Below are 23171 nucleotides of genomic sequence, written 5' to 3'. Positions count from 1 at the left end.
CAGACAGTAGACCAGTGGCTGCTTGGGCTGGAAGTAGAAACAGTGACTGAGAACAATCTCTGGGGTGATGAAAATATTCTAAAATTAGACTGTGGTAATGGTTGAACAACTCTGTTAAATTTACTACAAACCACTGAATTGTACATTTAAAATGAGTTTTATGGTATGTAAAATACAGCTCAGTAAAGAAGTGAAAAAAGGACCCACCTACTTTCTTTAAGAGACTTGCTTTTTTCAAAATATGAAACTCACTTTCAAATATAACAATATAGATAGGATAAAAGTAAAATGCAGAGAAAGCAATTCTGGACTGTTGGAGTAAGGACCTCTGAAAATCTGCTGCTCCATAAAATCAAAAAGAACACTGGCAAAAGTTGTCAAAATCAAACTTTTGATAAGTCTGGAAATTAAGTAAAGGCTTGCAACAATATGAGGAACAGTTATTCAAGAAAAACAGCTGAGTAGCAGCCAGGATAGTAAGATTTGTGGCACTTTAACTTCCATAATCCCATTTCCCTCTCTCCAGTTTTTCAGTAGCCACTATGAGAGTTGTGAAAAACAGCAGCCTAACTGACACTAGAGGAAGCAGAGCAGTTCTGGTGCTCCCCAAAAGCGCCAGCCTCAGAGAACTGTCACTGTTTGACTTTCCTAGCACCTCAGTGAAAAGCTACACTCTGAGGGTTTGTCTTTGACTTGGTTCATATCTCACTCTGTGGAACAGCCCATCCCTAGATCATGTCAAAACCAGTCAGTGGGGCTTGTTTAACACTGCAGCTGCTTGAGATGGCATTATCAGTTGGACCTAACAAGAGGCTGACAAAAAAAAAAAAACATAAAAGGAAATACAGGGAATATGAAACATAGGGAAATCACACTTCCTGCTTTCAAAATATACTACAAAGCTATAGCAACTAAAACAGTATGGTACTGGCTTAAAGACAGATGTATGAACCAGTGGAAAAGAATAGACAGCCCAGAAATAAACTACACATGTATGGTCAACTGACCTTTGACAAGGGTGCCAGGAATACACAATGGGGAAAGGATAGTCCCTTCAACAAATGGTGAAAAGTGGATATTCTTGTGCAAAAAAAGTGAAACTGGACCCTTATCTTATGCCATTCACAAAACTCAATTCAAAATGGATTAGACTTAAAAATAAGACCTGAAACTCTAAAACTCCTAGATGAAAACACAGGGGAAAAGCCTCTTGACATTGGTATTGGCAATGATTTATTGGATATAACCTCCAGAACATAGGTAACGAAAGCAAAAACAGAGAAGTGGGACTACGTCAAACTAAAAAGCTTTAGCATAGCAAAAGAAAAAATTAAAGAGAGTAAAAAGGCAACTTATAGAATGGGAGAAAATACAGTTGACTCTTTAACAACACCAGTTTGAACTGCACAGGTTCACTTAATGCAGATTTGTTTTTCACTAAACACATACTATAGTACTACAAGATCTGTGGTTGGTTGAAACTGTAGATGTGGAACCATGGATATGGAGGGCTGGATATAAAGTTATACATGGATTTTTGACTGCTCAGAGGGTCAGTGCCCCTAAGCTCTGTGTTGTTCAACCATCAACTGTATTTGCAAACCACATATCTGCTAAGAGGTTAATATCCAAAACATATAGGAAACACCTAAAACTCAATGACATAAAAACAAAACCTGATTAAAAAATGGGCAAAGTATTTGAATAGACACTTCTTCACAGAAGACATATGAATGGCCGATAGGTATATGAAAAGGTGCTCAACATCACTAATCATCAGGGAAATGCAAATCAAAACCACAATGAGATATCTCACACCTATAAGGATGGCTATTATCAAAAAGATAAGACATAGCAAGCATTGGTGAGGATATGGAAAACTGGAACCTTTGTACACTTTGGGTAAGAATGTAAAATAGTATGACTGCTATGGAAAACAGTATGAAGGTTCCACAAAAGATTAAAAATAGAAATATCATATGATAAAGCAATCCCACTTTTGAGTATTTATCCAAAAGAATTGAAATCACAGATATCAAAGCCAAGAGTGTAACGGTTGTTGCCAGGGGAAAGGGGAAAATGGGGAGTTACTATTCAATGGTTATAAAGTTTCAATAATGCAAGATGACTTAAGTTCCAAAGATCTGCTGTACAACATTGTGCCTATAGTTAACAATACTGTATTGTACACTTAAAAAGTTTGTTAAGAGGGTAGATCTCATGTTGTATTCTTACCACAATTTTTAAAAAAAGAAAGAAAAATAGGGAATGAGATATCCATAGGGGGCTTTGAAATGTTCAGACATATTCCTGGGACTCTAGAAGGTAAGGTACACGTGCAGGGCTATGCATATGCCAAGGAAAGTTAGGGCCTGAGAAGTCACTAATCTCTCACTTATGACTGATCTTGAGGCTCTGCGTAAACAGGAAGTGAAGTTGAAGACCAAGTTGCAAACTGCCCGCCTGAGCACTGAAGGAGTGACCTAATACACACACACACACACACACACACACACACACACACACACACACACACACAGCACCTTGGTAAAGGCTGGTAGAGTTCTTGATTCAAGACATTTAAGAAAAGCTCTCCAGGGCTTCCCTGGTGGCGCAGTGGTTGAGAATCCGCCTGCCGATGCAGGGGACACGGGTTCGTGCCCCGGTCTGGGAAGATCCCACATGCCGCGGAGCGACTGGGCCCGTGAGCCATGGCCGCTGAGCCTGCGCGTCCAGAGCCTGTGCTCCACAACGGGAGAGGCCACAACAGTGTGAGGCCCGCATACCAAAAAAAAAAAAAAAAAAAAAGAAAACCTCTTCAATCATTAGTGGGCCACTATGCTAACTAGATAGAGACTTCAGTGGCTTTACATGACAAAGAATTCAAAATTGACAGAATTGGTCCAGGAACATCACTAAACAAACAAATAGCAATAGCAACAAACACTGGGTGGGGAGGGGTTGATTGATTTTCAGAGTTGTCACATAATATCATTTTAAATATCTAATTTTCAACAAAAAAAATTATAAGACTGTAATGGAATGAACATTTGTGTCCCCCCAAAATTCGTATCTTGAATCCCTACACCTCAGTGTGATGATAAAAGGAGATGGGGATGTCTGAGTAGTAGTTAGGATAAGATGAGGTTCTGAGAGTGGAACCCTCAGGAATGGGATTAGTGCCCTTATAAGAGTCATCAGAGAGCTTGGTTCCTCTCTCTGATCTCTACCATGTGAGGATCCAACAAGAATTCAGCTGTCTGCAACCCAGAAGAGGGCTCTCATTGGAACCTGTTCATGCTGGAACCCTGATCTTAGATTTCCAGCCTCTAGAACTGTGAGAAATAAATATCTGTTGTTTATAAGTCACCCAGTTTATGGTACTTTGTTATAGCAGCCTGAGATGACTAAGACAAAGACACTGAGAAAACCAAAACGAAACCCCAAAAAACCAAGAAAGTATGGCCCATACACAGGAAAAAAGAAAGAGCTGATAGAAACTCACCTGAGGAAGCACATTGGGCTTCTCAGGAAAAAAACTTTAAATCAGTTATCATAAGTTATTCAAACAATTATAGGAAATCATTTTATAAAGAAATAAAAGAATATTTCAGAATATCTTACCAAACAGAGAATAAAAATAAAGATAGAAGTTATAATAAAGAATCAAATAGAAACTTTCGAGTTGAATGGTACAATAACTGAAATGAAAAATACACTAAAGGGGTTCAACAGGAGATCTGAGTTGACAGAAGAAAGAATCATCAAACCTGAAGATATGTCAACTACCTCATCTGACAAAGATTACCAAATTTGAGGAGCAGAAAGAAAAACGAATGAAGAAAAAATAACTGAGCCTTGGGGACCTATGGGAGACCAGCAAGCATACCAACACATGCATAATGGAATCTCAGAAGAAGAAGGGGTAAAAAGAATATTTGAAGAGTTAATGGCCAAAAGCTTCCCCAAATTGATGAAAAACATTAATCCATACATCATAGAACCTCAACGGACTCCAAGTACGATAAACACGAAGATACCTACGTGGAATCTGTCCAAAGAGACAGTAAGACAAGTAGTCAAACTGTCAAAAGCAAAAGATGAAAAACGGATCTTGAAAGCAGTGAGAAAAAAGAGGTTCACCATGGACAAGGGGTCCTGAGATTATTAGTTGACTTCTCAATAGAAATTACAAAGGGGCAAAAGGCAGTGAGATGACATATTTGATCTGCTAAAAGAAAAAGATTGCCAACCCAAAATTCAATGTCCAGCAAAAAACTATAATCTAAAACTAAAGGAGAAATTAAAACATCCCAAGATAAACATAAACTGACAGAGTTCATCACTAGAAGATCTGCCCTATGAGAAAAACTATAGGGAGTCCTTCAGATGGAAATAAATGGACACTAAACAGTAACTCAAATTCACACAAAGACACTAGTAAAGTTGACTACATAGGTAAACATTAAAGACAGTATAAACGTTTTTGTCCTTGTAACTCTTGTTCCATCTGACTTAAAAGATAAAAGATAACTGCATAAAGCAATAATTATAAAACTCTGTTGATGGGCTTAAAATCTAGAAAGGTGTCATTTGTATGACAACAATAATACAAAGGAGGAAGGAGAGAACAGAGCTAAACAGGAACGAAGTTTTTAAACATTACTGAAATTAAGTTGGCACTTTAATACAAATTTGTTTAAGCTAAGGTGTTAATTATAATCCCCAGGGCAATTACTAAAAGAGTAACAGAAAGTAACAGAAGCAACAAGTTAATTAAAATGACATACTGTAAAAACCTATTTAACATGAAGGAATAAACTGAGTAATAGAAGAACAAAAGATACAAGACATACAGAAAATAAATCGCAAATTGGCAGATGTAAATCCTACCTTATCAACAGATTCCACTTAAATGCATTAAATATAAATTAACACTCTACATAATTGGAAGAATGGATTAAAAAAGATTAAAAAAAGAAAACATGATCTAACTATTTGCTGTCTACAGGAGACACACTTTTTTTTGGTTTGTTTTGTTTAAAAAAAAAAGGTTGAAAGTAAAAGGATGGAAAGAGATATTCCATGCAAAAAAGAATCAAAGTAGAACAGGGTACAAGAATTTGAGTCTCCCTTTTTCCCTTGGTAAGTCTAGCTAAAGGACTGTGAATTCTGTTGATCTTTCCACAGAACCAACTTTTGGTTTTCTTGATTTTCTCTATTTTTTAATCCTTTTTTTCATTTATTTTTGCTCTAATCTTTATTATTTCCTTCCTTAAGCTTGATGTGGGTTTAGTTTGCTCTTCCTTTTGTAGTTTTGTTCTCATTAAACTTTATTTTTTAGAGAAGCTGTAGGTTCACAGCAAAATTGAGGGGAAGTTACAGAGATTTCCCACATGCTCCCCTGCCCCCACACATGCTCAGCCTCCCTCATTATCAGTATCTCTCACCTGAGTGAGACATTTGTTACAAATGATGAACCTACACTGACACATCATAATCACCCCAAGTCTATAGTTTACATTGCCATTTACTCTTGGTGTTGTATATTCTGTGGGTTTGGACAAATTTTTGTAGTTTCTTAAGGTGGAAGTTTTGATTATAAATTTGAGATTTTTCTCCTTTATTAATATGGGCATTTACAGCTTTAGATAGGCCCTTAAGTACTGCTTCTACTGCATTCCTTAAGTTTTGGTTTTTTTTTTCATTCATCTCAAAGTATTTTCTAATGTCCCTTTTAACTTCTTTTTGATCCCTTAGTTATTCAGTAGAGTGTTGTATAATTTCCACATATTTGTAAATTTCCTAAATATCCTTCTATTATTGATTTCTAATTTCATTCCACTGTGAATAGAAGTGGTGAGAGTAGACATCCTTGTCTTATTCCTGGTATTGGAAGGAAGATTTCAGTCTTTCACCATTAACTATGATGTTAATTACTAACACAAATATATGGTCAACTGATTTCTGACAAAAATGCAAAGGCAAGTAAATGAAGAAAGAATACTCTTTACAACAACTGGTACTGGAATAATTGGACAATCATAAGCAAAAAAGTGAACTTTAACATAAATCTCACACCTTATGTAAAAAGTAAGTCAAAGTGGGTCACAGATCTAAATGTAAAATATACAACCATAAAACTGTTAGAAAAAAATAAAGGAATAGGGCTTCCCTGGTGGTGCTGTGGTTAAGAATCTGCCTGCCAATGCAGGGGACACAGGTTCAAGCCCTGGTCCGGGAAGATCCCACATGCTGCAGAGCAACTAAGCCCGTGCACCACAACTACTGAGCCCGCACTCTAGAGCCCGTGAGCCACAACTACTGAGCCCGTGTACTGCAACTACTGAAGCCTGTGTGCCTAGAGCCCATGCTCTGCAACAAGAGAAGCCACCACAATGAGAAGCCCACGCACTGCAACGAAGAGTAGCCACTGCTCGCCGCAAATAGAGAAAGCCCATGTGCAGCAACGAAGACCCAATGCAGCCAAAAATTGAAAATAAAAATAAAAATAAAAAATAAGGTTTAAAACAAAAAGAGAAAGTAAAGGAATAAATACTTTTTCATAATCTGGTATTAGACAAAGTTCTTAGACATAAAAAATGCACAATCCATGAAAGAAAAAATGCATAAACTGGACTGTATCAAAATTTAAAATATTTGCATTAATGCAAAAAAACTTGTACACTGAAAACTACAAAATGTTGCTGAAAGAAATTAAAGACACAAATAGAAATAAATGCAAAGACATTCTGTGTTCATGGATTGAAGACTTAATATTGTTAAGATGTCAGTACTGCCCAAAGTGATCTACAAATTCAAAGCAATCCTATCAAAATACCAATGACGTTTTTTGCAGAAATAGAAAAATCCAGGAATTCCCTGGCTGTCCAGTGGTTAAGACTTAGTGCTTTCACTGCCGTGGGCCTGGGTTGGATCCTTGGTTGGGGGACTAAGATCCCACAAACTGCCCGGCATGGCCGATAAAAAAAAAAGAAAAAAGAAATAGAAAAATCCATCCTAAAATTCATATGGAATCTCAAGGGACCCAAACAGTTAAAACAACCTTGAAAAAGAAGAGCAAAGTTGGAGGTCTCACACTTCCTGATTTCAAAGCTTACTACAAACCTACAGTAGTTAAAACAGTGTGGTACTGGCATAACGACAGACATACATACCAATGGAATAGAATGGAGAGCCTAGAAATACACTCTTTCATTTACAGTCAAATGATTTTCAGAGAGTGTGCTAGGACCATTCAATGGGGAAAGGCAGTTGTTTCAATAAGTAGTACTGGAAAAACTGGATATCAAACATGCAAAAATGAAGTTGGACCCTTTATATCATAAACAAAGTTAACTCAAAATGGATCAAAGACCTAAACATAAGAGCTAAAACTATAAAACTCTCTGAAGATAACATAGGAAAAAAGGTTTATGACATTAGATTTGGCAGTGATTTATTGGATATAACAACAGAAGCACAGGGAACAAAATAAATTGACAAATTGGACCTCATCAAAAATAAAAACTTTTGTGCATCAAAGGACACTATCAACAGACTAAGAAGGCAACCCATAGAATCGGAGAAAATATTTGCAAATCATATATCTGATAAGGGAGTAGTATCCAGAATATATAAAGGACTGCAACTCAACAACAAATAAACAACTCATCTAAAAAATGGGCAAATGTACATTGCTGGTATGAATTTAAAATGGTATAGCCTCTATAAACAGTATGGTGGTTCCTCAAAGGATTAAACATAGAATTACCATATGATCCAGCAATTTCACTTCTGTGTATATATTCAAAAGAATTTAAAGTATGGACTGGAAAAGATAGTTGTATATCCAGGTTCACAGCAACATTATTCACAATAGCCAAAAGGTAGAAGCAACACAAGGGTCTATTGACAGATGAATGGATAAACAAAATGTGGTAGATACATACAATGAAATATTATTTAGCCTTAAAAAGGAAGGAAATTCTGATACATGCTACAACATAGATGACCTTGACGACATTATGCTAAGTGAAATAAGCCAGACACAAAAAGACACTGTTATGATTCCACTTACATGAGGTACCTAGAGTATTCAAATTCATAGAGACAGAAAGCAGAATGGGGGTTGGGAGGAGATGAGGGAAAGGGAGAATGGGGAGTTAGTGTTTAATGGGTAAAAAGTTTCCATTTGGGAAGATGAAAAAGTTCTGGAGATGGATGGTTACAATTGTTGCAGAACAATGTGAATATACTTAATACACTTAAAAATAGTTAAAATGGTCAATTTTATGTTAGGTATATTTTACCACAATAAAAAAAAGTTTGCTCTGCAAAAGACACTGTTAAGAGAATGAAAAGGCAAGCTACACACTGGGATAAAATATTTGCAAATCATATATCCAACAGAGAATTGTGTTTAGAATACATAAACAACTCTCAAGAGTCATCAGGAAAAAATTAACAACTCAGTTAAAAAACAGCAAAAGATTTGAACTGACATTTTAGCAACAGGATATAAGGATGGCAAATAAGCATATGAAAAGATGTTCAACATCATTAGCCATTAAGGAAATGCAAATTAAAACTACAATGAGATACGACTTCACAGCTATTAGAATAACTAAAATAAATACCAACAATACCAAATGCTGACAAAGATGTAGAGCAACTGGAACTCTCATACATTGCTGGTGAAAATGCAAAATGGTTCAGCCACTCTGGAAAATGGTTTGGCAGTTTCTTATAAAGTTAAACAAACACTTACCATATGACCCAGTAATCCCACTCCTAGATATTTACCTTAGAGAAATAAAAATTTTATGTTCACACAAAAGCCTGTACAAGAATATTCATATCAGTATTAGTCATAATCACCATAACCTGGAAACAGCCCAAATGCACTTGAATGGGTGAATGGATAGACAAACTTTGGAACATTCATACAATGGAATGCTACTCGGTAAAATGAATGAACTATTGATACACACAACAACTTGGATGAATCTCAAAGGCACTATGCTGAGTGAAAGAAGTCACTCTCAAAAGATTACGTATTGTATGATTTCATTTATATGACGTTCTCTAAAAGACAAAATCACAGTGATGGAGAATAGATCAGTGATTGTCAGGGATTATGGGTGGAGTTGGGAGTGACTATCAATGGATAGTATGAGGAAGTTTGAGGGTCATGGAGCTGTTCTCTATCCTGATTGTGGTGGTGGTTACATGAATCTATGCAATTTACACGATTTACAATTCACAGAATTGTACACGCAGCCCCCCCCCCCCAAATAAACAGGCAATTTTATTGTAAGTTCATTTCAAAAATAAAATATTAGCTATTATATCGTCATCAATAGTTATACGTTACTGATTAATAAAAGTATTCAGAATTAGTTACAAAATAGGATCTAAAATTCATTAAGGTAATTTTATGTCTGGTATAATAACTTAAAGGTATAGAGAAAAATATCAACAACACTAAATGTAAAAGCTTTATTACAACTTCTACTAACTCCTCTCTTTAATATTCTGTATCAGGATAATATGCTCCCTGTGGATCATGTCCTATAAACATTGTCATATACTGTATATGGAATTAAATAAGAACTCAACTTAGAAGTCTGGGACCCTAGGTTACATTCCTAAATCTAACACTGTAAGAAAACTCTCGACTTGCCTTTTGTGCCTAATTTTATCTTCCTCTTCATTGAGGTCATGTACTTGTCTGCACTTGTCTTTTTGTGGTATGCTGTGAAGGTGTAAAGCAAGGAGTTTCAAAGATAGGAAACAGAACAGATTCATATACCACCCGCCCACCCCAAATACCAGGTACTACTTTAAGTGATCCACATGTATTACCTCTCTTAATTCTCTTAACAACCCTAAAACATAGCTACTATTAATATTCTCATTAATATTCTCATGAAGAAAATGAAGCATAGAGTGGTAACTTGCCCAACATCTTATAGCTAGTAAGCGGGGGGAGCCAGGATGTTCCCAGCAGTCTGCCTCCAGAGCCCATGTTCTTAATCAGTATGCTATAATGCCTCTCCACCAAAAGGCTGTTTGTTCATTCTTTCTTTCCTTCCTTCACCACTGCTCTTCCATGTCTATGGTCTCTCTGTCTCTAACAAATCATTCATTCATTCTGTTGGCTTTACCTATGGTCTAAGCATAGATGAGTCCCAATTCTATGGATCTAGTTCTGCCCTCTCCCCTGAGCTTCACTGCTGCACTTCCAACAGCCTCCTCGATATCTGCATTTGATGATCCTGCGGTCTCACAAATTTAGCATGTTTAAAATCAAACTCATCATCTTTCCTCAAAATTTCCCCATAAAGGCTCCTTAATTTTGCCAACTGTTAAATTACACAGCGTTGAAGCACCTGGGCTATCTTTGACACATTTCTCTCCACTGACCTTTTTTCTCAGTCAACAAGTTTTACCAATTCTTCTTTTGTAATGTCTCTTATAATCATACCTACTTCTCTTTCCAATTCCATTGCCATCATCCTAGTCAGCTCTTCCTGCTGAAATGACTGTAACGCCTCCTAAACTGTTCTCCCTGCTTCCAGTTCTCCCTCTCGTGCATCCTATCTACTGGCCACTAGATTAATCACTTTCAAATACTGCTTTTATCATGTTATCCCTGGCTCAAAGACCTTTAACCATATCCAAAATGACTAACTGAATAACGAACTCTGTATAGTTCTATACTACCTGCCAAATAAAGTTCAAAAATTAGCTTCCTTTCTAACCTGGTCTCTCACAACACCTCCAAACACGCTATAGTGCTTGCGACAACTGCTGCTAGTGAAATGCCTTTCCCTCTTCTTCCTGAAGACTTGGTAGTATTAAAAGAACATTTAAATCTTACCTCCTCTGAGAGGCCATGTTCAGTCATGCCAATCAATGCACAGTGTCCTTTCCCTCCTCTGAACTCCTACAGCCCTTAACAACTGTATCTAGCATTGTTACTAAATGTTATATGTTTCTCTCTCCAACCAGCAACTGGCACAAAGTCAGGAACCATTTCTTAAACTTCTGCATACCTTCCACAGTGCCTAGCAAAACTTACCTGTTAAACCCATTCTTTTTGGTTAAGACACACACCATTTATCTATATATTTTGTGCTAGTTTATAGTTCTACCTAAAGACCCTTCACAATCTAACCTCACCTACCTTTCCAGTGTCATCTCCTGTCAGTCCTCACTGTGTCCTATACTTCCTGCCACACTGAACTTTTCACTGTTCCCTAGACACACCAGGTTCTTTCACAATCCTATTCCTACTCACCCACTACCTGTAATGCCCTCTCCCCACGATTTACCTGACAAGTGCCTGTTGATTAGTCAAGACTTGGTACAAATGTCAACTCCTGACTCCCCCAATTAGACTTAGATGTTCTATCCCTGTGTCCCCTCAGCATTTTATTCACGTCTCTACAATAGCAATTTTCATGTTGTACTGCAACTAACTAGGTACATATTTGTCTTTCTCAAGGGACTATACATTCCTCAAGAGTAGCAATAGTTCATCTTTTCCCTACTCCCTTCACTAACTCTTCATAGTTAATGCCCTGATGTTAAATCTTTCTGTCACTGAAAGAACATATCAAGTCAGTGGCGATCACATACCTTGGTAATAAAGAGCCTTGAGGAAGGAGTGACGATCAGCTCCCTGAAATAAAGAATTTTCTATTTCCATTTCTCGCCGGGTCAGCTGTTTGCTCTTTGCAAATCTCTGTGGCAGGCAAAGGATGCGCTGACGCTCTGAGATTCTTTCCTCAATATCTTGAAGACGGTTTTGTATCGCTTCAGGGGTTGCCCTAAGTCTCGTCCTCTGAAATAAGAGAAATGAGATGGCATATATCACAGAGGACACACCCTAAAAGTGACAATCTGATGCCTTAAGTGAGAAAGAAAATGATCAGGGCCCAGAAACGGTCATTTACAGACATGTTAGCTAAGAAGACAAGGAGCAGGAATACTCTGCGGTCCAGTGGTTGGGACTCTGCACTTTCACAGCCAAGGGCACGGGTTCTATATTTGGTCAGGGAACTAAGATCTCACAAGCCACGTGGCATGGCCAAAACTAAATAAATAAAATTTAAAAAATAAAATAAAATCCCATTTGTTTAGGGGAAAAAAAGTCAAGGAGCAGCTTTTCTTTTACCAAGGTCCTTATCCTAAAAACCAAAGAAGATTCAGACACAAAGCTCACTGTTGTGAGAACTAAAAATGAAAAGGTTCTCAGTACCAAAATGAAAAGATCTTACTTTTTATTCTCCAGAAAAAATTTGCCCCACTCACCTTTTCACCTGAAACATGGCTCTTCCAAATCAAGATTTCTGTCTCATTAAGCCCTAGTTCCCTGAGAGAAGCAGTCTCCTGGTCCTTCTCATGCAGTGTCTGGAACTGGGACAAAGTCATAGTCCCAGCTGCTTCCTTCCCAAAGGGCTTGTACATAGTACCAGGAGCAAAGCTCTCTTTCTTAGATACACATCTGCAAAACAAGCAGGAAAAGAGTAAGAACATCTTCAAGTTACCACAATTCACAGAAATGGGGCTTGCCATTAAGAGGCACAATGAAACTCAGTGGCAATTTCTCTCTCACATACTATTTCTAGGCTGAAGCACCACTGTAATGATATGGAACTCCACCAGTAATCCAGGACTAATGACTGAATCAAATATTTATTTATTGGGCACCTACTATGCATCAGAGACTGTGCCAGGTACTGAGGATTAAACAGTAAAAAAGATAAAAACAGTTTCGGCTCTTGTGGAAGAACTGTAGAAGAGAGGCAAATAAACAGGCAATAATACTGGATTATAAGTGCTATGTATGTTAAAGGAAGACACAGGAAAGGTACTTAGCCCAGACGGAGTGGGATATGGGAGGCTTCCTAGAGGAAGAGACACAGAAGTAAAACCCTGCCTAATAAGTAGAAGTCTGCCAAGGAAAGCGGGCTGAGAGAGGAGTGTTGCATCCAGACTTTAAGAGGCATCTGTCACCTGGAGGTGAGGGTCTATGATAGTCTGTTTGCAAAATCAATACCTACTCCTCAATGGAGACACTGGTATCAAGTTGATGCTGAAGGAGGCTTTTCAGCTGCCTCTCCCCTTCTGTTTCCAGCTCCTCCAGGACATGCTCATCACTCTTCACACAGCTATTTACCCTGGAATAGATACAAGAATATATGTGGAAAGTAGAAGAGACAGTTAATCTCAAAATATATTCTTTATCTATATTATCTACCATTAGTGATCCCATTTGTTCAAAGACACTTCTCTATTTGTTGTCCTTTATCATTCATTCCACAAACATTAACTAAATACCTGTTTACACACAATGAATGCACTGTGCTAGGTACCGATGGAGTCAAAGATATTCAAGACAGCGTCTTTATCATCAAAAAGCTTGCAATTTATTTAGGGAAAGGTAACAGATACGTATGTGTTGAGTGCATGTGCAGGGCAGGGGGGAAGAGGGGGAGAAAGAGAGAGATGGAGAGAGAGGGAGAGGGAAAAGGACAGGGAGAGAGAGAGGGACAGAGGGAGAGAGAGGGAGGAAGTAAGATTTTATATCTTCTTTATGAAGCATATGCCAAATCAGTAGTTCACAGAAGAAAGATAATTGGGAGGCAAGGTAGTAAATGAAGACTTGGGAAAGGTAATGCTTACACTGGCATTTGAAGGATTGAGTATGATGAAGGAAAGAACAGGGAGAACGAGTATGAAGAGACAGAACTATGTTCTGGGGGATAATAAGACGTTCAATTTAGCTGGCATTCATGTATGGGAGCCTTGGGAGATCGTGTCCGAAAGGTAATTAGACTCAGACTGTGAATGGCCTTAAATACACCAACTAAGAGGTCTGGACCTTAATGTACACGTATTAGAAAGCAATTTATTAGGTAGTTAAGTGACATGGTACAAGTGATGGTTTAGGAAAATGAATGTGGTTATAATAAGCCTTATGGAATAGTATGGAATGGTAAGAAAGAAACCAGAAGAACTAGTTAGGAGACTATAATTTATCAAGCATAAGGTGATGAAAGTACAAACTGGAGTGGTAATAGAAATTGAAAGGAAGGGTTAGATGAGAAAGGCCTTTTGAAGGTAGGGGTAAGGGAGAAGTGAAAGATAACCCTGAATTTCAAGCTGTGTAACTGAGAGATGGGACCAACGAACTAAAGAGGAAGTTCCAGATGGACTAAATGGTTTGGGAAAGGGAAGTCATTATTGTGTTAGCCGTGTTGAGTCAACTACCTACTACAATTGAAATACCAACATGAAGTATCAGGAATGCTTCAAGGACATACTGAGTCTGAGGTGACAATGTGATACTGGCTAAAAGGAAAGTGATAGCAGAACTATTGCACAGATAAGAGTCTGAGGCTGCATATGGAAATCTTTAGTCATCTGTGTTGTCAGGATCTGGAGCTGTGAGAGAGAAGATTACCAAAGAAGAGAGTATGGAAACAAAGATGAAGGGGGTCATAACATTCTACAGCTTAAGCACTACTGTGTAGAAATCTAGGTAATGCTAATATGAGCTAACTAACCCTAAATAATTAAAAACTCTGAGTGTAAAGAAAGAGCAGGACCATTTAAGTGTGCAACAAAAGATTATAAAAGACAAAAACAAAGTGAGTTAACTCCATAAGGAAAACAAATATTAAATACCTTTCTTAAAAAATAGCCCTTTACTACTGGGGTTATGATGAGACCTAAAAGATGTAACTCCCATAATTACAAGCAAGATTGCCATACTTTAGACAGACTTATACCAACTTTGGGAAATTTTAAAGTAACCATAGGCCCAGGGTTTTCAAAAATTCCTTTTCAGTATCTTAATCTTTACTTATTATTTAGAATTCTGAAAGTTCTTGCTAAGTTTAAAGTGGCTTTGAAATGAATAAACCATAGCTAAATACATCAGTACACATGAATTTTAAAAAGAAATGTGGAGTGAAAAACAGAAAGTCACAGAAAAATTCATATAATATGTGTCTGCGTAGAGTTGAAAATGGGATAACACTAGCAACACTTTGTTTAGATATAAATTCGTACGTGATAAAACTATTTTAAAAGAAAAAAGCAAGGGAATGATTAACGCAAAATACTGGCTAGTGATCCCCTCAGGGAGAGAAGAGAAGCACTCAGGGAAGGGCACACAGGGGACTTCTGATACTGGTAATGTTCTAGGAATACTGTATCAATGATACTGCTGTTATCAAATGATACAGCATCCATGCTACTGATACTGGTAATGTTCTATTTCTAAAGCTTGTAGTGAGTACGAGTCTATTATTATTCCTTAACCTGTATATATACATTATTTTGCATGTATGAAAGATATCATAAACATTTTTTAAAAGTCATTTTGAGACAAGGAAAATCAGAAACTTTTTTTGAAAAAGATGCAGAAACTGACAGTGCAGGAGAGCATTATACCAGTAAGAATTTAAATGCACCTCTCTATTCCAGAGTGATTATTCTACTTGCAAAATGAATACAAAACTAATTTAATGAGGATCCTTTAAAAAGGCTTTGTGCACTGTCTAATTGTAAGCTCAGGCTTTCAACAAAGACCAGCCACGTTAAAGCTGCCATTTCCTGCAGAACCAGTAGGGGGAACTGCTCGCAGCGGTGCCTTTCTTTTCTTACAATACATGGAACCGGCTTGATAACCCTGTTTCTAAATTTGTAAAAACAAAGTATCACTTGCTTACTTTAAGACCTGAAAATGCTACATGGGCTCTGAGCCCGAGAAAGTCCTCTTTAACACACAAACACTGCGAATAAACGCGCCCACCCTGGGCCCGTTTCTGAGAATGGGGTGGAGGTAGGGTGGGACAGGGAGGAGCTGGCCCGCGTTTCTCCGGCGCAGGCCGGTTTCATCAATCGGCCAAGACCCTTTTACCTGGATGGGTCCGTCTGAAATAGGAAGGAGCCACAGCATCCGTCCCGGGGCCGGCGCCGCTGCCTAGGTGCCTGTGCCGGGAGGGCATGCCTACGAGGACCGGCAGCGGCGGCGGCCCTTCCTGAACTTCGCCCTACAGGCCTGTCCAGCCCGTCTCCCCTTTTCCCTCCTCCTTTGTCTTCCCGCTCACACGAAACCGCGTCCCCAGAACGTGACATACCCCAAACCCAAAGTAACAAAAGCCACTTGAAGAGTTAAAAGATAGAACAGAGTTCCCTTCGCCGTCTGCTCTCAGACAAGCCCTTACCTCTTCATGTTTCCACAGGCCCCTAGCTCTAACTTGGGTAAATAGGCCGCGGACTTCAAGTCCCAGAACTCTGCGCGGCCGACTCTAAGGGGATTGTGGTGGAGCGCAGGGCTCTGGGAATTGTAGTCTCGCATAGCTAGGAACCCAGAGTACGTACTAAGCAACCGGTAAATTGTGAATTGTTCAAATATTTCTCTTGGATTTCTTGTATAGGTTAAAGGTAACATCCAAAATATCCAGCTCATAAACCTAGGAGTCGCCTTTGACTTCTTTTATTTTATTTTATTTTTATTTATTTATTTTTGGCTGTGTTGGGTCTTCGTTTCTGTGCGTGGACTTTCTCTAGTTGCGGCGAGCAGGGGCCACTTTTCATCACGGTGCGAGGGCTTCTCACTGTCGCGGCCTCTCTTGTTGTGGAGCACAGGCTCCAGACGCGCAGGCTCAGTAGTTGAGGCTCACGGGCCTAGTTGCTCCATGGCATGTGGGATCTTCCCAGACCACGGCTCGAACCCGTGTCCCCGGCATTGGCAGGCAGATTCTCAACCACTGCGCCACCAGGGAAGCCCGCCTTTGACTTCTTGACTCTCTCATCCAGTATCACCAAATCCTGGCCCCCTCTAATTTCCCTCGAATGTGTCCCTATCAACCCTGCTTCTGCTTTCAAGGACTTCTTATCCCGCATCCCGCCTACCTGCTGTTTCCAGTCGAGCCTCTGGTTCATCCTCTGCAGTGTTACCAGAGTGATCAGACTCAAGTTTGACCACATCACTAGCCCAAATGGTTCTCCTCTGTCTCTAACAGAGGCTAAGACATTGTACTTCCTATCCTGAGAATTAGAAACCCACGTGTATTCAGGCCCATGAATGTTTTTATTGATAATTACGATGAATCAAGAGAGTGGTAGAACACAGTGGTTAAGAGAATGGGCTCCTAGCTCCCAGAAATGGAAATATAAATGTCCTTAAGTACATGAAAAGAAAGATGTTTAATCTCACAAGTGAGATGTAAATTTCAAAGTACATTGACTATAAAATACCTGATGTGTACTCCTCAAAACTGTCAAGGTCATCAAAAACATGGAAAGTCTGAGCATCTGTCACAACCAAAAGAATCAAAGGAGACATAATGACCAAATGTAATGTGGGATCCTGGGACAGAAAAGGGCCCTAAGTAAAAAATATGGAAATATCAATAAACTATGCAGTTTAGGTAATAATAAGGTTCATTAGCTGTGACAAATATACCAGAGTTATTTAAGATGTTAACACTAAATAAAACTGAGTGGAGGAATACAGAACTCTGTACTATGCAACTTTTCTGTGAATCTAAAACTTCTCTTAAAAATAAAGTTTATTTTCTAAAAGTACATTTAAATAACATTTTTCACCCACCAGATTAGTAAAAATCCACAAGTTTGAGAACACACTTGTTTTGTTGAGATTGAGGGGAAACAGGCATTCTCAATACACTGCTGGTAGAAACATAAATTGGTACCTCTGTGGAAGGCAACTTGAGGATACAATTTAAATCATAAATGCACATTTCCTTTAAAGCAACAATTCAACTTATCCTCAATACTATGTATCCTCAAGAAATTAATTGTATGTGTACATATCTAATTGTAGGCTATACAATTTTATAAACTATATATATTATAAAATTTTGTATATATATAAAATTAGTCATGCAACCTTGTTTATAATAACAAAATATTGGAAACAACTTAAATATCCATGAATGTTATACATCCATTCAATGGAAAACTATGCAGCAGTACCAAAGATGACAAAGTTCTCTATGGACTGCTACTGAACAATCTCTAAAATATATTTAGTGCAAAAGCAAGGTACAGCACGATGTGTATAGTATGCTTCCATTTTAGTTTTTAAAAAAGAAGGAATATATGTATGTGTTTGCTTGTATATGCAATAAAATACCGCTGGGAAAACATAAGACAGTGATAAGTAAATGATTCCGGTTTAAGGGAACTGGATGGTGAGGGATAAAACTTTTCACTTTATCTTCTTGAATTTTGAACCACATGATTATATTACCTAGTCAATATATTTTTTAATTAAAGAGAACCCTTCTTATATCACAAAGAGCCAAAGAAGAAAAGGATCATGGGTTTGGGGGGGTCACACTGCTTGGATTCTCAGTTCCCACAGTTATTGACAATATAACATAGTAGGCAATCTGGACTTGAACTTTTGTTTGGCAAGTTACAAGACTATGTAAGTTTCATTAAGTTTCTTTAACTGGTCTAGGCCAGTTTCCTCATCTGTAAAATGGGGATAATTCTTCAGAATAGGGTGACTATAAAGTACTATACAAAAGAATGATTTTAAAATCACTTGCAGTGTGGTCATCTATGAGCAAATATTCCAAGTTTATCCAGTAGGTTCAGACTTATTCAAACTGTCCGTATTGCCACACTCAAGTTAGAGGATAAGACCAAAGAGCAGCTACTGGAAGACATTACACTTCCTATCCTGAGAATTTCTAACAGATAAGAATGTCATTGAAAGTACTAGAGTTATCCAAGACCTAGCATATGCAAATGACTGTGCTCTTGAAGCACACAGGTGAATGAATGCAGCTCTAACATGCACCATTTTGTGGTTTTGGCACAGGACAGGGATGGAATCTAAGCAAAAACGAAGTGCAGGTCATAACATAACCCGCATTAAGTAAATCCTATATGGTGGTGGGCTGAATTCTGCTGCTCAACCAAACTGTCCAATTGACACATTGATCAACAAGGAAATGGAAGAATACACCAAAGTTGCTAGTGTGTCTGTCCCCTGGGAAGGCGGCAAAGGGTGGAACAGATTACTACACTGACCACCACACCAGACTTGTATACAACTTCCTATAAAACATACATTCTATCGGCACTGAAGTGATACACACTACATTACAAATCCACTAGGTGGGATGAGTGGAGAATGAATGGCTAAAAAGACATACATGGGGTGGAATTACAACTACAAAGCAAGGTCATAAGGAAGTACTCTATGTACCTGTGTATAACTGTAGCCAGTCCGAGTGGTAGGTACCAAGGGACAAACATTCAGAAAATTGCATTAGAAGGAAAACCAGGCTATTTCTAGCTCTGCCAAATTTATTACCTGTGGAATAATAGCTATTCCATTTCCCCACAGCATCCTCTCCCCACTTCAAAAGGATATCAGACAGCATATTAAAAGCTTTGAGATTTCTAGATGTTATTCATGGGCACAGAGATCTCAGCATGAGGTAATTTCACAATTTCACCCCCAGAAGAGTTTATGACAAACTGAAAAATATGCCTCATTTGTCTTTCTGACAATTTAACAAGGTTAGTTTAATTAAGCCAGAAGTTCCTCCTTAACATAGACATATTTTCAGGATTTGTCCTTTTTAGGTGCTTTGTTCACAGCACACTTCTGATGAATACATTATGAAGCAATTATAATTTCCAGATATGAAAGAAGATGCTAAAACCAAAAGTCTTCTCTTGAAGAGGGATAGCATCACTCATCTAATATTAAGAGTAAACAACTGTGCATGTCTTTCAAATCCTCCAAATGAGATACCATAAATGCTGTATTTTTCAGAGGACAAAAAAAGTAGATAAGCACTGGCAAAGTGTCAGCACGACAAATTTAAGAATTCTCCTTCAGCTAATATCTTAGCTGGTCTTTAACAATGGCTACGGGCGAGAGGGGTCTCAAGATTCCAGTACCTAACATAAATGTAGCCTTAAAATTACTGGCAAGAATAGGTTATTTCTGATCTTTTAATTAATATCTGTTCAATAATGCCATGTCTTTTAGACACATGTTAGAACCAGAGTCAGAAGGAACCTTACAAACGATTTAGTCCAAGGCTCCAAACAGTACGCTGAGATCTACCAGTAAACCCACAGTATTACTGCATTGATCTGGAAGCCACTTGCCATTCACACGCTTCTTTTTTTTTTAAGCCTTTTTTTTTAAACATCTTTATTGGAGTATAATTGCTTTACAATGGTGTGTTACTTTCAGCTTTATAACAAAGTGAATCAGCTATATGTATACATATATCCCCATATCTCTTCCATCTTGTGTCTCCCTCCCTCCCACTCTCCCTATCCCACCCCTCTAGGTGGTCACAAACCACCGAGCTGATCTCCCTGTGCTATGTGGCTGCTTCCCACTAGCTCTCTATTTTACGTTTGGTAGTGTATATATGTCCATGCCACTCTCTCACTTCATCCCAGCTTACCCTTCCCCCTCCCCATGTCCTCAAGTCCATTCTCTAGTAGGTCTGCGTCTTTATTCCCATCCTGCCCCTAGGTTCTTCATAACCAGTTTTTTTTTTTTAGATTCCATATATATGTGTTAGCATATGGTATTTGTTTTTCTCTTTCTGACTTACTTTACTCTGTATCACATGCCTCTTTTATGTGCTGGAAAAAATATATTAGAACTCCCAATGCAAAGTCAATAGGAGTACTGTAGTCTCCTCTTTCTTTATTTTACTGAGGAAGTTCACAGTAAGCAAGTACTGGTAGTGAAAAGACATAAAGGAAGCAAAACACTTGTGAGAAATGAAAACTAGTTTCTTCCAGTTGGGAAAACCTTCATATGGTCCAACTCTTTCATGTTATAGACAAAAGATAATGCTCCAAGTGAAATTATCTGTCCAGTTAATTAAGCAGGGACAAGAATAAATCCAGTATTTCCTTCTATATACTATGTTCTCTTTACTGAATGTGGAACTTAACGTATTCACAGACTACAAGAGTTGAATTGTCAAAAACAGTAGGGAAAATGTCTTTATCTAGGATAATAATATCGTATTCAAACATTAAAGATTACTCAAGATAATACTCAAAAGCTGTTTACCTACAGATATCATCCATAAAATTAAATGCTCTCTGTAATTTTGAGAGGTAATGAAAACTTACCTGGTTAGAAGCTGCTACTCTGAGAAGTGTGGGTAGGAAAAACAGAGGCCATGTAAGTTCTGATATTTGGTTTACTCATAAGGTGATGTAACATTCCAAAAATATATTCTTTCCATAATATGTACCCTTCAGGATGGTCATGTTCAGTCAGTACAACAGAATTTCAGCTCAGGAATTACAGGCAATTAAGCTTTAGTCACTCAAAAAATTTTAAGAAGTTTATTTTAGTGTTATACTTTTATTTTTCAGAGCATTGCCTTTATATATGACTTAGGTAAAACATGAAACACAAGAAATCACACTGTTTCCAAGCTAAGAACAACGTTTTTTCTTGAAAAACAAATAAACAAAACCCACAACTAATAAATCATATGCTAAAACTAAGTAAAACACCAGATTATCTGGACATAAACGAATTGCCTGAACCATACCTTTTAAAATAACCTAAATCAAGTCCCAAATCCATCCTAACTCCCATCCTAACTGCCTCCTCTGAATTTCTATAGCATACTTTCTGTACTTCATAACACACTTCCTTGTATTGTCTATACTGTTTTTTTATACAGATAGGCATTAAGTATATCTCAAAGTAGACAATAAGTTCTTTTTTTAAACATCTTTATTGGAGTATAATTGCTTTACAATGGTGTGTTAGTTTCTGCTTTACAACAAAGTGAATCAGTTATACATATACATATGTTTCCGTATCTCTTCCCTCTGGCATCTCCCTGCCTCCCACCCTCCCTATCCCACCACTCTAGGTGGTCACAAACTACCCAGCTGATCTCCCTGTGCCATAGGGATGCTTCCCACTAGCTATCCACCCCACGTTTGGTAGTGTATAAATGTCCATGTCACTCTCTCACTTCATCACAGTTTACCCTTCCCCTTCCCCATAACCTCAAGACCATGCTCTAGTAGGTCTGTGTTTTATTCCCATCCTACCCCTAGGCTCTTCGTGACATTTTTTTTTCTTCTGTGTTAGCATATATGTGTTAGCATAAGATATTTGTTTTTCTCCTTCTGACTTACTTCACTCTGTATGACAGACTCCAGGTCCATCCACCTCACTACAAATAACTCAGTTTCGTTTATTTTTATGGCTGAGTAATATTCCATTGTATATATGGGCCACATCTTCTTTATCCACTCATCTGTTGATGGACACTTAGGTTGTTTCCATGTCCTAGCTATTGTAAATAGAGCTGCAATGAACATTTTGGTACATGACTCTTTCTGAATTATGGTTTTCTCAGGGTATATGCCCAATAGTGGGATTGCTGGGTCGTATGGTAGTTCTATTTGTAGTTTTTTAAGGAACCTCTATACTGTTCTCCATAGTGGCTGTATCAATTTACATTCGCACCAGCAGTGCAAGAGTGTTCCCTTTTCTCCACACCCTCTCCAGCATTTATTGTTTCTAGAGTTTTTGATGATGGCCAATCTGACCGGTATGAGATGATATCTCATTGTAGTTTTGACTTGCATTTCTCTAATGATTAATGATGTTGAGCATTCTTTCATGTGTTTGTTGGCAATCTGGATATCTTCTTTGGGGAAATATCTATTTAGCTCTTCTGCCCATTTTTGGATTGGGTTGTTTGTTTTTTGTTATTGAGCTGCATGAGTTGCTTATAAATTTTGGATATTAATCCTTTGTCAGTTGCTTCATTTGCAACTATTTTCTCCCATTCGGAGGGTTGTCTTTTGGTCTTGTTTATGGGATCCTTTGCTGTGCAAAAGCTTTGAAGTTTAATTAGGTCCCATTTGTTTATTTTTGTTTTTATTTCCATTTCTCTAGGAGGTGGATCAAAAAGGATCTTGCTGTGATTTATGTCATAGAGTGTTCTGCCTCTTCAATGTATGCAAATCAATCAATGTGATACACCATATCAACAAACTGAAGGAGAAAAACCATATGATCATCTCAATAGATGCAGAGAAAGCTTTTGACAAAATTCAACACCCATTTATGATAAAAACCCTGTAGA

General features: G+C 38.0%; 1 protein-coding gene across 4 annotated transcripts in view; it reads right to left on the bottom strand.

The window, feature by feature from the left end:
- Positions 1–16302, bottom strand: part of RBM41 (RNA binding motif protein 41) — a 59922-nt gene extending 43620 nt beyond the window's left edge. For 2 of the 4 annotated variants that reach the window (XM_067023223.1, XM_067023222.1), the window contains exons 1-5: positions 15941–16158; positions 13074–13190; positions 12322–12514; positions 11647–11851; positions 9686–9757 (exon numbers count right to left, since the gene is read on the bottom strand). In XM_067023223.1, coding sequence (XP_066879324.1) covers positions 9686–9757; positions 11647–11851; positions 12322–12514; positions 13074–13190; positions 15941–16158 — 805 coding nt within the window. Of the gene's footprint in view, positions 1–9685; positions 9758–11646; positions 11852–12321; positions 12515–13073; positions 13191–15940; positions 16159–16247 lie in introns of those variants that run through there. The other 2 variants (XM_059051363.2, XM_059051364.2) reach the window with 2 other exon arrangements.
- Between the last annotated feature and the right edge of the window lie 6869 nt (positions 16303–23171).

This window comes from Kogia breviceps, chromosome X (assembly GCF_026419965.1).
Source record: "Kogia breviceps isolate mKogBre1 chromosome X, mKogBre1 haplotype 1, whole genome shotgun sequence".
NCBI lineage: Eukaryota > Metazoa > Chordata > Mammalia > Artiodactyla > Physeteridae > Kogia > Kogia breviceps.
The sequence above is the reverse complement of the archived record's forward strand: the minus strand, read 5'-3'. Positions and strand labels throughout refer to the sequence as shown.